The 14,244-nt window shown below is 38.6% G+C and overlaps 1 protein-coding gene across 1 annotated transcript; it reads right to left on the bottom strand.

Moving 5' to 3' along the window:
- Positions 1-2,371: 2,371 nt before the first annotated feature.
- Positions 2,372-8,991, bottom strand: LOC143147490 (doublesex- and mab-3-related transcription factor A2). Its single transcript, XM_076312751.1, has 3 exons — positions 8,737-8,991; positions 3,635-3,874; positions 2,372-3,155 (listed from the first exon to the last, which is right to left on the bottom strand). The coding sequence occupies exons 1-3, from the start codon at positions 8,938-8,940 to the stop codon at positions 2,520-2,522; spliced, it is 1,080 nt and encodes a 359-aa protein (XP_076168866.1). The 5' UTR covers positions 8,941-8,991; the 3' UTR covers positions 2,372-2,519.
- Positions 8,992-14,244: the final 5,253 nt, after the last annotated feature.

Below are 14,244 nucleotides of genomic sequence, written 5' to 3'. Positions count from 1 at the left end.
ATTATCTCACTTTCTCTTTCTAATAACTGTATCATTGAATTGCCGAGGTTCTCCCGATCAAAATGAGTCCAAACACGATGTAAATCGGACGAACTTTATTCCCAATTAATTTAAATATCTGAGATAATGAAAATAATAAAACAGTACTAAAATTTCTTCAATGCGTGCCTTGTTTGGACTCGTTTTAATCGGGAGAAACTCATCAATTTGTACATACCATTATTTCAAAGATAATGTGAAAAAATGTAGAAATAAAAATTTTTGTTTCGTTTCCGTCGAAGTGCTCAAGCTAGATTGTTGCTTCTTGGCATATTATTTCTTTCTCGCTTACTCTTGCTGTATCTACTACCGTAGTTGTTCGTACGATCGAATCAAGCTCAGTTCGAGAGCTGCTATCGCGTAGTGGGGGAATGGTGGGGATAGGTCATTGAAATTTAGTGGAGACAACTCTGTTAAAATTTAAGTGAATATTACTGTATTTACTCTACTCGTCCTCGCTGGATCTCGCTACGAGATAAAAATCGCTACCTAACCCGTTCTCGAATGAATCGTCGGTCTTGATTTTTCTCACTTGAAAGCGGAAATTATCGTCGACCTGATAGCGTCCCTTACACAGCTTTGTTCCCCTGTATGCGACGTACTGTGTTTATACAAGGTATTGCACACATAACGCGATACCAATCAACGGTTCCTGTACCACGGTAACGTGAGGGACAGAGCGAGGAAATGTCTTTATGTACCAGAGTTCATGTTGGACAACACTGCTGTATAATGCGTAGAACAAATATAGCGATCTACTCGAGGCACACTCGAGTGATCTGTTAAGCCTTGTTGAGTATAAGCTGCGAAACGTGTTTTTCCCTACTGAAAAGCTGTTTGTTGGCTACAGAGCCGTACTTAATGGATCTAGGTTAGGTTCTCTTTTATTCTTTTATCACGAAACTTTGTTCTCGCTCGTACTATAATACGTCGGCTGCCAAATTGATTTCATAACATTTTTCATGGGCACATTGCCCTAGTGATTTTTTTTTTTTCAATAATTTATACTTCAATTTTGATCACTTTGACCAAAAGTTTCTGCAGAGCTATCCATTGAATTTCTATGTGTGTTTAAACGTTGTGTTAAAAAAAAATGATGCAGTAGTAGGCGATTCATTAGGGTTATAGATGTATACACGATGTGGTAATCGACGTGTTGAGGAAAAATATTTGCTTGAAAATTGATATGGACAAGTGTGATATTCACTGTCACGGCAATAAAAATCGTGACTGGTAAGAAACATCCATGAAGCGTCCACTCTTCCTCCCCCAAATTTTGGTGAAACTTTGTAAACTTGTGGGGCAACCAGAAATAAGGGATACGTATTCTTTTATTTTACGTGTGTACGCTTATATTATCCGCCACGAACCGTACGGTATTTGTTTTAAAACAAATTCCACTTTTTTCTAAATTCAATAGTTTCAAAGATACTCTTCAAAAGATTGAAACTCTGAAAAGTCGTTTCATCCGTTAACCTTCGTAAGGCGGTCTCCGGGTCTATTCGAACCCACGCTAAGATATTTCTATTCACGTTATTAGAAATGACAGAAATATTCATTCTGATCGTTCGTTTATTTTTTTCTTATGGTTTTCTGAAGAACCACTTTTATCATTTAAATCTTTCGCTACGATGGGCGACTATAATCGCTCTTCTCTTGTTTCCAGCCCTAAATAGTAGTAGATATAACTATGTATAAATCTACTAAATAGTAGTAGATATAATAAATATTATCTTACAATAAAATATCATATTATAATAAAAAAAGTAAAAACAGAATCCACTGCAACCAACTGTACCCGCGTTTCTCCCGTTCGTCATCTTTTCAGCAACGCATATAGTACACTTTTGACGCGGTAGCTCGTTCAGCGGGGGCGTTCTAGCGGAGAGGATCACCGCAGCGAAAGAGCTAATGGATGCCGCTACTGATCTATAGCGACAGGTCCAAACAGAACCGAGTACCGTTAAGAGGCGTCACTTGGGTAAAACGTTAAAATAAAAAGTGATTTTCAATAATTTCTTTATAACATAAAACTTTAATGAAACTTATTGTCACTTTCTATATATATATGTTCTTTAACATTTCAAGATACATATTTCTTTTTTTAACAACTTTTTTTTAACAAAGTAATAAATCCTCTTCATGGGTCTTCCTATCTTTCATTTTGATCCAGAATAAAAAATCAAACGGAGTTTTTTTTCTAATAGAACCAATAAAAAAAACATAAAATTAACAATATTGAAAATCTCTCTTATTTCAACCTTTCACTCAAGTCCCCCTCCCCCCCCCCCCCCTGAAATTCGAGTAGTATCGCCGAAAAGAAATACGAATCCCTATTATTGACCGTTGTATCCGCGAACTCGTAAAATTCGAGACAAGAGAACTTCCCACCTGTTCTCTCTCGATGTCACGCAACCTTTATAGTTCTTTACGAGATCGCCGTATCCGTTTCTCACACCGTATAGTCACACATGACCAATTCAGGGGAACTTGTAGTTACACTGAGCGCAGTTCGGTTGCACGCAGGGTATACCCGGTAACACGGGTGGCAAATGAAGGAATCCTGGCCTGGGTGGAAGGTGGTCCGTGACCTGTGCGTAAACGTGATCCCGTAGCTGCTGCTGCATCCCGGAATTGAAGTAATTGTTATACTGAACGTTCAGTGCTACGTTGTCCTGGTCGTGTTGGGTGGTATTCTTCATTGGCAACGCGTCCGTTACGATACTCTTCGGGAATTGGTCCGGAACGATGTTCAATAGACAGTAACCATCCCCGTAAAGGCTTCTCGAGAGGCTTGAGTAAATCGGGGCCAGCATCGTGTTCGTGAGTTGCTCCCCGGGTCTGGTCTCGCCGATAGTCTGCGTAGGTGGTCGAAAAGCCGAGGCATATGCGCTTGAACCAATCCCGAAACTGTCGCTGGCGAAGTACTCGATCGCCTTCAACAGGTCCTGGCCGCATCTCTGCAACACCAGCTGCAACACCGAGAGCTTCGTGTTGGGAAAGAGACGCGCTAAAGTGTCCACCGAAGTCTGCGACACGTTGGCCTCCTTTGAGTCGTCCGTGTTGTTGGCGTTGAACACCTGGCTCTTGTATTTGGGGAGGTCCTCGGCGATCGACTGTGGAGCAGAATTTCACGAGAAGGACGTTTTCGAGTGTATAATGTAACGCGTGAAAATGAAAAAATTTGAGTTTATAATTTGTAAATTATTACACCTCGATCATTATTCCTTGAGAATCAGGGACTCCGTTATAAGTTTCTTTTTTTTATATTATTTTGTAACTGTTGCGAATACGTAGCTTGCAATTTTTCTATACGTTTTATTACTAATCTCGATTGGTAAAGGAAAAGAAAAGAAGGAATCGAGTAGAATGATATTTGCGATAAAATTAAAGATCTTCGTATATCGTGGACCGGGTTCTTATGTGTCGTATCTTTTCTTTTAGTTAGTCGTCATTTAGCTAGCCATCATTTTTATCGAATTTACTGATTTATTGTGTGAACAAGATGGCGTTGAAAGTTTATTACAATTCTCAGGACCAACATAAACATATTAAAAAACATTGCTTCTAAATTGTAATAGTACCATATACGTACCGGAAGCTCGTGGCACTGGTCTTTCAACGAGTCATCTTTCTTCGAGTGTTCGGACACCTCCTGGTCTTGTTTCTGAGAGGGATCGGCTTCTTTGTTGGTGTCTGTTGCGGACTTAGGCTCGGTGACGGCCATTCCAAATATTTTCCCCGGTGGAAGTCGACTCAGCTTTTGGCCGGTCGCCACTTTTGCCATTTTGAGGGCGATCGCGTCCTCGGCGGCTTGCTGTCTCTTTAGGGCCACCTTGTTGCATTTACAGAACGCGCGAATCAATCGGGTGTTGTTGACCGCTCGATTCGTCGTTACAGGGAGAAGCGACGCGAGGTCCGTGGCAATGAAAACGCGAACGAAGCTGGATCGGATCATGGGCTCCGTTCCCAATTTATAAATGGACCCCGCCGCTTAGACGATACTGCATATGTGTTTTCTTAACAGCCAATGTCAATAGAGATACATATGGGACCATTTGGCATGTGTTATTCCCGGCTGGACCACCCACTATATTGTTTCACATCGGAGATCATCGAGGAAGTCTGACAGAGTCCCTCTTTTAGATTTTACATTTCCCGTACAAAACAAGGTGAAGTAATCGAGACTGTCGTTTGGAATGTAGATTCTAGAGGTCAACGCTGCCGATTTTGAATCAATTTGTTCGCACCGGTAGATATTTTGTATCGATCTTTTGTTGGTAAATTTTATCACTTATACTTTCTCAATACAAAGTCGGATTGATCAAAAGCAAACTTTTTTTTAATAATTCTTGTTTTTGCGGCGAAGCACATGTAAGAAAATCTGATCGTATGTGTAAACGAGATTGGTTAGGAATGTAGGTCTTGAATCGTTTTAATCCTGTAGATCGATTTTTTTGTGGTATGATTTTTTAACAAATCGATTTTCTAATTTCTGATCTGTACCGTTAAGAAAAATCGATTGTTTCAAGACACACCATCCTCATTAGAGATCGCCCCTGAATGCTTTAGACTAGGAATATCCAAATAGCGATGTTCGAGAAACAGCTTTTTGGAACGTCTATCTTAGAATTCATAAAATGCACGAATCCTTGTGATCGAATATTTTACTTACATATTATGATATCATATTCTAAATTTTGCTTCGATCCATTAACCTCTTTCATACTTCAAAATTCTTAAACGTCTAAAGATGATCCATAGAAGTGACACAAACTGGATCGATAATAACTAGGAATTATTTTCATTCGAGTGAGAACTTTTCGAGAGATAGTAGTAACATTGGACTTCGGTGTATATTTTTGATTAATAGGTAATCTATTCATCGTATTTAGCATCTAAACAAATTTTCACAAGAAACTTTCTTGAGCAACGTTACGCTTCGATCTGGAACAATGTTTATTGGTTAAGTAACTGCTAAAATAATTAAACCGAGTTTGTCACCGCTCGACTATAAACATGCACCGTTCTGCTAACTTGCAATTAGCCCTTCTAGTTTCGCTATAATCGTTAACTCAGGTTCGAAGACTCGTGGATATCATCAGTGGGTAACGGTTTCCGTCAACCGAATCGAAAGCCACCGTGGACAAAGTATCGAGTATCGTAATGCCTGTGCAAACAAAAATGAAACGCTACACCGAGCGTTAATGGATTTAATTCCCCCTCTTCGTCCCCTCGTTGATCGACTTTTTCCTAGCCAGAGGGGGCATGGGTAGGATCGAGTGGCACAAGTGCCACGAATGAAACTGAATCTTTGTTGCCCACCCTTTGTCGTCGGAGAAAATCACCGACAACGATCCGAATGTAGATGGCGACAATAATATGCTATCTTCCCTGTCTGGAAAATAACAGAGGGCAAATCGACTCTGTTAAATATCGAAGGTGATCCGAATCGACGACGCGCGTTGGAAATTGACCTTTTTTTGTCCGTGGCTCCACCTGTTTGTCGAGACGCTTCATTAACCCTTTTGCGACGCCAAACTGAAACCGATACCGCATACATACCGACAATTAGGTCATAATGACACGAGTTCGTTTGTACGGTTGAATTGACGTGAGATTTTGAATATAAAACACAAAATTCTACGCAAGAATTTCAAAAATGCAATAATAATTAACGAGACGCTTTACTATCCTTTTTGAGACACCAAATTGAAACTGATGTTTACGGAAACTACATTTTCTTAAGAAAAGAAAAAATTATGTTTTTTTTTTCAAATCGTTTCGATTGTTAGTTTTTTTTAAATCGATCCGATTTCGTAACGAGAAATTGATTCGCGGCAAAATTTATCGACGACAGATCGATACAAAAGATGGATCAATCGGTGTAAAAGAATCGATTCAAAATCGAGATCCCTAGTCCCTTTTATCTCTGTTTTATCACAGTCCTGTATTGGTTCATTTTCAAAAACATCCTTCTATTCAACGAAAAGCTAGAAACGCCGGACCTATAGATCTGGAAGAGGCTCTTCAATTGCATCGGTCAAAATATTAGGAATAGCACTTGAACGATTGCGAGAATGGAGAACGTGGGTCACGCGATTGTTTGGAGAATATTACTTACACGACGGGCAGCTGTATCCGTACTACGTGCAAATGCTACAAGGATTTACTCGTAGAGATTTTACTTCCACGAGTAAACTTTCGATTTGTTTTTAGGGGGGATATTTAATAATATTAAAAAGGTTCATTAAAATAGATAATTTAAGTATTTTTAAATAAAAATAAAATAAATTAGGGATTTATCTTCAAGAGGGATATTGAGTAAAATAAAAAAGGTTCATTAAAATAGGTAATTTAAGTATTTTTAAATAAGAATAAAATAAATTAGGAATTTATTTGGGCTAATTAGAATTTTCTCCATTCGATGTTACAAAGGTGTGCAGGTTATTAAATTCAAATGTTTCTAAGTTTTTATTAATTTCCTGTAAAAACTTAAGGAAATTTTTATTTGCCCATTCCATGTAATAAAACGTGCGAATATATTTTGTTTTAAATTGCAATCGTTGTGTTTGTTTTGCACGATACGAAATAATAGATTTTCTGCAAAAAATTTTCAAATATCTTTGATCTCTAAAAAAACTCCAAGATTTTCCTCGCTATTATTCGATTCCACGAGAAACTTATCCCTCGACTACTTGAGTGCTTCGTTGATATCTGTTTCGGTATTATTTGAAGTATTATTACATCTGTTAAACTTCTTTTCGGTATATTATGTACACGATATACTTCTTTGATTATTCTTTTCTCAGAAGTGTTCTCAGGTCTTAAAATTTTACGCATTAATAGCACCTCCCTTTTCTATAAACAACAATAATGTGCAATCACTAAGTACTACATCTGTTAAGTTTCTTTTCTGTATCTACTGCAAATAATAATGTACAACTTATTGCCTCTATTTATTAGATTACTTTCTGTCGAGCCATCGCTAATATTCTCCAATGGTTCTCCATTCTCGTACAAAGTTTCACACATTTTTGTTTTCAAACAATTATTACCGAGACTTTGAAACACATCCACTGCTGTGACTTTTTATTCATCTTTCCTTTTCTTTATTCATTTTTATTCCCCCGATGTAATTTCGTTACTCTTTATTTTCGTCTGACTTCGAGCCATAGAATCTCCCTAACCCCATTTATATCACAAATTTCGGTTCACGGTGTATACACGTTAAACGTTCATAGGCGTTTACTACACGCGATCGACTGATCGATCGAGCGCCTATAGACAGTCAATGGTTTAACAGCTCGTTAAAGCCCGGTATCCATTTGTTGCGTATCCTCGTATCGTTGCATCGTTGCGATGAAAAATTTTATAAAAAAAATACGCAACAAACTCGATTGGTCATTCGTCGATTTTTCGTCGTCCCGTTGCATTGTGGTTTAATATTACGATTTAGCAACTTTTCTAAAAATTCAAAAAAAATCACTGATATCGACACAATGTTAACAATGTTCTTTATTAATTATTTTTTCTAAAAATTTTAACCACGAACCTTCGATCCAAAATTTATAAAATAAGAATTTCTTTATATCTTTCACGTTATAAAAACGATTGTTCGACCCAGAAGAAAATTTAAAACCAAAAACAAAACGATGACTTCCTCCTTTCTAAAATTTACGTGGAGTGCCGCATAATTCGATTTCGTAAATGTCCCGAATATTACAATTACAAGAGACTGTAATTGAATCAGTAAGTGGAAGAACAATCCAAGTCCAAAATCAGGCATTTTCGAATAATCTCGAAACTGCATTATTGACTTACACATTGTAGTCAAGAACGACGTAAGAAAAGTACGTGTACGTAGTCCCTTGTACTTAATAAGTGCAAAAGTTTGTCTTTACAAATATCTCAAAATATGGATTTTTATGTTGCACCATTCTTCGATTGATTCCATCGATAGGTGATATTAAGAAGGAGTCTAGAATTATTCGAAACCGACGTTAACCGGAAAAGATTGTATAAAATGTCTAAATAATAAAAAAGACTCTTTAAAGCGTTCAAGAGCCTCGGTAAATCGATATTAACACGTTAAGTGCTTAAATACGTAAATATTTGTAAATTTTTAAGTAACGTTACTATCATTAGCAATGCTACAAAGTACTAAGTACACCGATAGACTAACAAGTATTTCTACTTTTCACGCTACAATTTGAACAAATCTCGAAGACATTCTTAAGTGACAGTTAACGTGTTATAATAGAAAATGCTGGGTACAAAGTGTACAAATAATAGAAAAGACTCTTCGTAAGAGAGGCTTGGTAGACCGATGTAAAATACAAGAAACCGGGTGTATAAAATATATAAACAAAAAAAAGACTCTTCGAGCACGTAAAAGAGCCTCGTTAAACCTGCTAGAAAATCATCGATCTCTTACGAACGATCTAGAGCGATGGCAAGAATCGCTCAAACCTTTGACCGCGGTCTTCGACGCAAAATGTACCCCGACCCCTGTGCGGAGAACCTTCTTGCGTACCGAGCGCACGTAGGCACCCAACGCACATAGGCGTTTAACGCACGTGACCGACCGACCGACCGACCGAGCGCCAATAGGCGTCGATCGCGGTCAAAAGGTTAGATCTATACGGTAGATCGTTACGATCGCCTTGCAATTGCTCGATCACGAGTGTACGTTACCTGGGCCGCCATTACTCTCTGTCTCTCCGCTATCAAAGAGCATTTCGGGCAGAGGCACTCGCGATAACGGCACTCCCTCTTATGACCCCTCAGCCAAGAGATCAGACCATGGTTTCTGCAACGCGCGCATTTCGGTCTCCTCTGCTTCACCTGGCCCTCGTCCTCCTCGTTCTCCGACTTGTTCCTGCTCTTTCCGCGCAGCATCCTTCGACGTGGAACGATTCGATGATCCGCGTACCCCCCTGGTTGTCTTTGAGAGATTTATTCTCTCTTTCTTCTTTCCATCGTTGTCACAACAACCTTCCTGGGGTTACGAGGTCCGGGGTGACGCGTGTAACGAAGGGATGAACGGGACACTCTCGAAGATCGCGAACGACGATCGTTGATCTTCGACTGAGTGGCCTCCTCGTCGAAAGAAATCTCACGGTAATCCCCGACGGAGATACCTCGGACATCTCCATCGGCATCGCTCGCGATTGGCTCCGGGAACGCCGCGTTACGTGCTTCCAGCATCCCCCCGGTGAAGCAGGAAGACAAACATCCACTGGACCACCCTTTCTCGACGATTGGTTCCCCGATGTTTGCTCTCCTCGCCACTCCTACCCGGGTTCGCTTGGCCTCTGGCTACGCGATTCTGGCCTCCTGACACTCTCGACGACGCACCAAGTAACCAAAAGACGCCAAACTCGTTCCTCGAACGGTCCGGGTTGCGATTCGTCTGTATTTTTTGTCGATCGATCGATACGTCGAGTGTTTCTTATACAATACGCGTTTGACGTGGTTCTTCTTTGGGACGACGATGACGACAACGACCGCGAGAACCTTACACGGTTCGATCTTGGTACCCGGTGTCATTTTCCCTCGATTGGGGTTTCTTCTTCTCTCTTGTAGTACCTTGGATCGAGAGATACAGTCTCGTAGTAAAATATCAGTGATATTTCTATAAACAACAATTTATTTGTAAAAAGCTTTATACGGATCGAAGGTTTATTTAAAATATTGGTACTCTTACTTAACTTTCACAATACCAGTTTAAGGGACCACGAGGGAGACCACAACTGGGTTTAAACGGGCCCGTAATTTGACCTTGCACAAATATTTTGAATATGGAAATAATTCTTAATGTCTTAATTTCTATGTAATAGAATGAGTCTGGAATAGAAATAGTCTGGAAAAACTCAAGAGTGGTACAACGAGGATTAATAACGAGTCCAATATTCTGCATTAGCAATTATAGTATTATGTAAGAAGCTCTATACTGTGAATGTATATCTAAAACACTAATACTCTTACTTGATAACAAATCTCCTCCGTTGGCAATTATAGCGTCTCGAAATCCTTTCTATCAATTTTTCGATATATGATACGGGTAGCAGGTTCCATATTTCTTGAATACAGTTTATTCTTATTTTTAATATACGCGTTCCCTTAAGTTTGTGCTTCATTATGGACCGTACGTTTCCTATTGGATCTGCATCAAAGGTTTCGTTCTTCTCAATGGTACCAACGAATTTTAGCCAATCCGTACTCGAGAAGACTGTATATGTTTGGATTAGTATAATTTTCTTTTCATTAGGTATTAACTTTCAAAGATATCGCCGACATACTTTTATAGAACAGATTGTAGTTTCTTTCGTATAAAAAGATAAATGTTGAAGCCTTGATACATGGTTGTGTAGCTTTTGGCATTGATGTAGGTAGATTACCATTGTCGAGGTACTCGAAGGAAGTTTCTTGGTGCCATTAATGACCCTAGTATGCAAGATTATGCACTCGAATACTTCGATTTTTACAAAAGGAATGTCAGTATTGATCTTCACCGATTTTAATGAAATTTAACAGGCTTCTAGGTCCATATGTGCAACAATCGTAGCCGGAATTATAAACGTAAATGACCAACTAGTTATGAAAAAAAAGAGTGTAAAGTTTGCAAAAATCGCTTCACTAGTACCGACCGGTATCCAGTACCAACCAAAAGTAATTCTTACTTTCATCGCTAGATAATTAAAGTAAATTATATACAGAAGTCACTGAATAGAATAATATGTGTAAGGAATCATTTAACGAAATTTGAGTATAATGCATCTAATGTGAAGATTATACACATGTGCATCACACAAATCAGGAAAATATTAGTTATTTTACTTGTGATGTTTGCAAAAACGAATTTTAAATAATACTATTCTATATTAACGAATAAATTAAGGTTACCTTCATCTTATAATAAAAAGAAGTATATAATAAAATTATTTTCCCGTATGATATAATCAGGAACAAAAATTACAGCATGGAAGCAATCATTTTGGGTAAATATCAATTCTAAGTCTTAAAATTTATTAGTGCTGTCATAAATTAAAAAACATTCGTTCAATAGGCCCCCTTGAATACAATGTTTTTTTTATGAAATGTTCTTTTGTCCAATCGATAGATAACGAGATATTTCAGATAACAGTTCTTATTGACTCACCTTGTATTGTAAGTTCGTAAAAGATGGGGTACAGCCACGACACTGGCTACAACCTAACCTTAAATCATTTTTAAGCATGGAAAGTCGAAAACAATGAAATTTATGGCAATAATTTGCGCAGAATCTCACCAACATTATGTTTAATCATCCTCAAGAATAATCGAATCTTTTTTTTGTCTATGGACTCGCTTTTGTTAATTTTGTTATATTAGCGATTAATTTTTTTTCCAACTTCTTGATTATTGTCGTTCCATTCATTTCGTGGAATGTTTCACAGCTTCGTTCGTGACTTTGGATATTTTTTTTCAACGATTCAAACACGTTTTCCATTGTTTAGAACATTTGTCAACAAATTTGTAAATACATACAAGAGTGAAGCAAAACAATTTCAATAATTTACATTATGTAATCAAAATTAGTTTAAATGCTCAATTGTCCTATGACTTTGGATCATGGGGTTTATACAGGAGATGATCAGGAGCGGAAATGACGGTGATGGTTCCAGTGAACAAGTCTGCTGCCAAGAATCAAGATTGTATAATTTCGCGGTTTATCTTTCACGAGTACAGATTCGTAGCGGGTTAAAACGGTTTGAGTGGATAATAATGAACGAGCCGTCGCAACAATAAAATCGGTCATTCGATTCGTACTCTTTCGCTAAATATTCGAAACGTTCTTCGTGCCATTCTAGACGCACTCTATTTCGCGAGTATACACAGTGGAACGCGCAGCCATGATATGTGATTCCTTCATTTCTCTTCGTGAACGAGCGATCAAAGGTGGGAATTCAACTCTCTCGAGGTTTGTTTAATCCATCGACAAAATCGGATGTGTACATATATATGTATATATACATACATACGTATACATTTTACCTGTGTAAATCTAGTAGTTCACGTGTGATTTTTCACTTTTCGTTCTACAGAGACACACTGTGTATTATTGTAACATTTGGACCTGAGAGTCAATGGATGGTGTGATATGAAATACTGATATGATAACTTCGTTGATATATCGCGTTCATTTTTTTTTTTTCGCCCATTGGCGTTCACCGTACAGTATCGAATCGGTTATAATAAATTCTATCGATACGTACTTCTATTTCATTTCGCGAGTATCCCCACCTTTGACACGTTCGAGTTTAATGTTCCTTAATCTTTAAAAAACTTCTTTCATTACATCGATGATTTTTGTTTTTGCAGGAAAGCGAAGTGTGGCAAGCATGCTCGTGGTCATTACAATCTTTTGTTCTGTCGTATGAACCAACGAAGACACGGATATTAAGAGAACTGTGTATGGTGTTTTAAAATCGATCACTTAACAACAAGCTTAAGCCTAAGTAAACTCCATAAATAACGGACAACGGAATTTTGGCACGGACGACCTTTCTCTTTTATCCGACCGGAAGCCGTTATTCGAAGACGAACGAGAATTAACCACTTTCCTACGAACCTAAAACTTCGGTGATATGGCTCGATGATATGGGTGTCCTCGTTCAGACAATATTACGCTACTGGAAGATCCGTGAAAAAGAATGCGATGGAAATAGTTTCTACTAAACTCTATAAACGCTGTAGATTTGAAAAACTCGAGCCACTGGTGGGGTGTGTGTAGTCGAGCGGCTGTAATCACTTCACCACCGACACCTACTACTATTTGTGTTTCTTAGATTGCTTATATTACTCGGAATCCTTCGCGTTCCTAAGTGTACTTTCAATACAACTAATATTTTTTTCCCCCGTTATTTTTTCGTATTTTTTACCATTATGTACCGTTATCTACTTTCGAACTATTTCTCTCTTACCTTCTCAACGCTATCATTTCCAATTTATCTACTCAATTGACTTAGTTACCGATAACGTCAAATTCAGGAAAATGTATCGAGAAAAATCCTTATATAGGATGGATTCGAACCTGCGTTACTCCGTTAGGAATCAAAAAGCTCTCTAGTCACTCTGTCGCTAATAAAGCCTACAATTTTCTATCACATTTTCTAGATATCTTATAATACTTGGATCCGTCGTGTTCTATGGTAAGTATTTCTGATACGATAATACTTATTATTTATTTATTTATTTTTTTTTTTCCTTTAAATAACGATTTCTCTATTAATTTTACTTATTTGGATCCATCGTAGTTATTTCTTCCACTCTCAACGCTATCCTTCTCTCGCCGGTCATCTTTCGCAGCGTTCGGGAACAATCGGTCTCCGTCCTCGAACAACGGCAAACACCGATCCATCATCGAAATATCAATGTACACCGGACGTTTTCTGGACACACAATAAAAAATAAAGCGTAATATCGTACGAGATCCATCGAGGTCTGTATCATCGTGGTCGTGCGTGCCGTGGCTATCGATACAACGCGATAAAAATTTGTGCTCTCGATGTACGCTGTTCGGCTCGGCGAGTACTCGACGATCTCGAGCGCGCGACCGATCCATCGCGCATGCGCGGACACAGACGACGGCCCGCGTTCGTCGGCGTCGAAATAAAACGGGAAACCCCTCCCCACCACCACCACCGCCACTCAACCCACTTGCGTTTCGAGCGGTTTCGCGTGAAACAAACATCGAAAACCCGATCCTTCGAGAATCCCGGTCATCCGTAAGACACGGGACGAGAAAACGTTTCATTCTTTTAACCCTTTGGACTCGAGAGGAGACAGTGATTCAACGTACTATTTCCAATTCGAAAATACTTGGTGGCTTGGAATTCGAATTGGAATTTAAATATTACGCTCTCGTATGATGTAAACTATATATGTATGCGAAGTATTGAAATAAAAATATTCGATTTCAGATTAATTTTACGATTCGAAGAATTTTATCAAGGCATCGGTTTCTCCTAGCAAAAGTGCTTTGAGCGCAAAGGGTTAAACCGATTGAAAAGGGACCACACCGAAGCAGTCGTTTCGTAAAAAACGGAGATGCGAGGATAGAAAAATCGAATTTCTCGATGATGGTTAAAAAGTCGTCGAAAATACGAAAACGCGCTGGATCACCGCGATCCAACGAAGGATCCGATCGAAATCAACGAT

Source organism: Ptiloglossa arizonensis, chromosome 5 (assembly GCF_051014685.1).
Source record: "Ptiloglossa arizonensis isolate GNS036 chromosome 5, iyPtiAriz1_principal, whole genome shotgun sequence".
Classification (NCBI taxonomy): Eukaryota; Metazoa; Arthropoda; class Insecta; order Hymenoptera; family Colletidae; genus Ptiloglossa; species Ptiloglossa arizonensis.
Note: the sequence above shows the minus strand (reverse complement) of the source record. Positions and strands in the feature narration are given on the sequence as shown.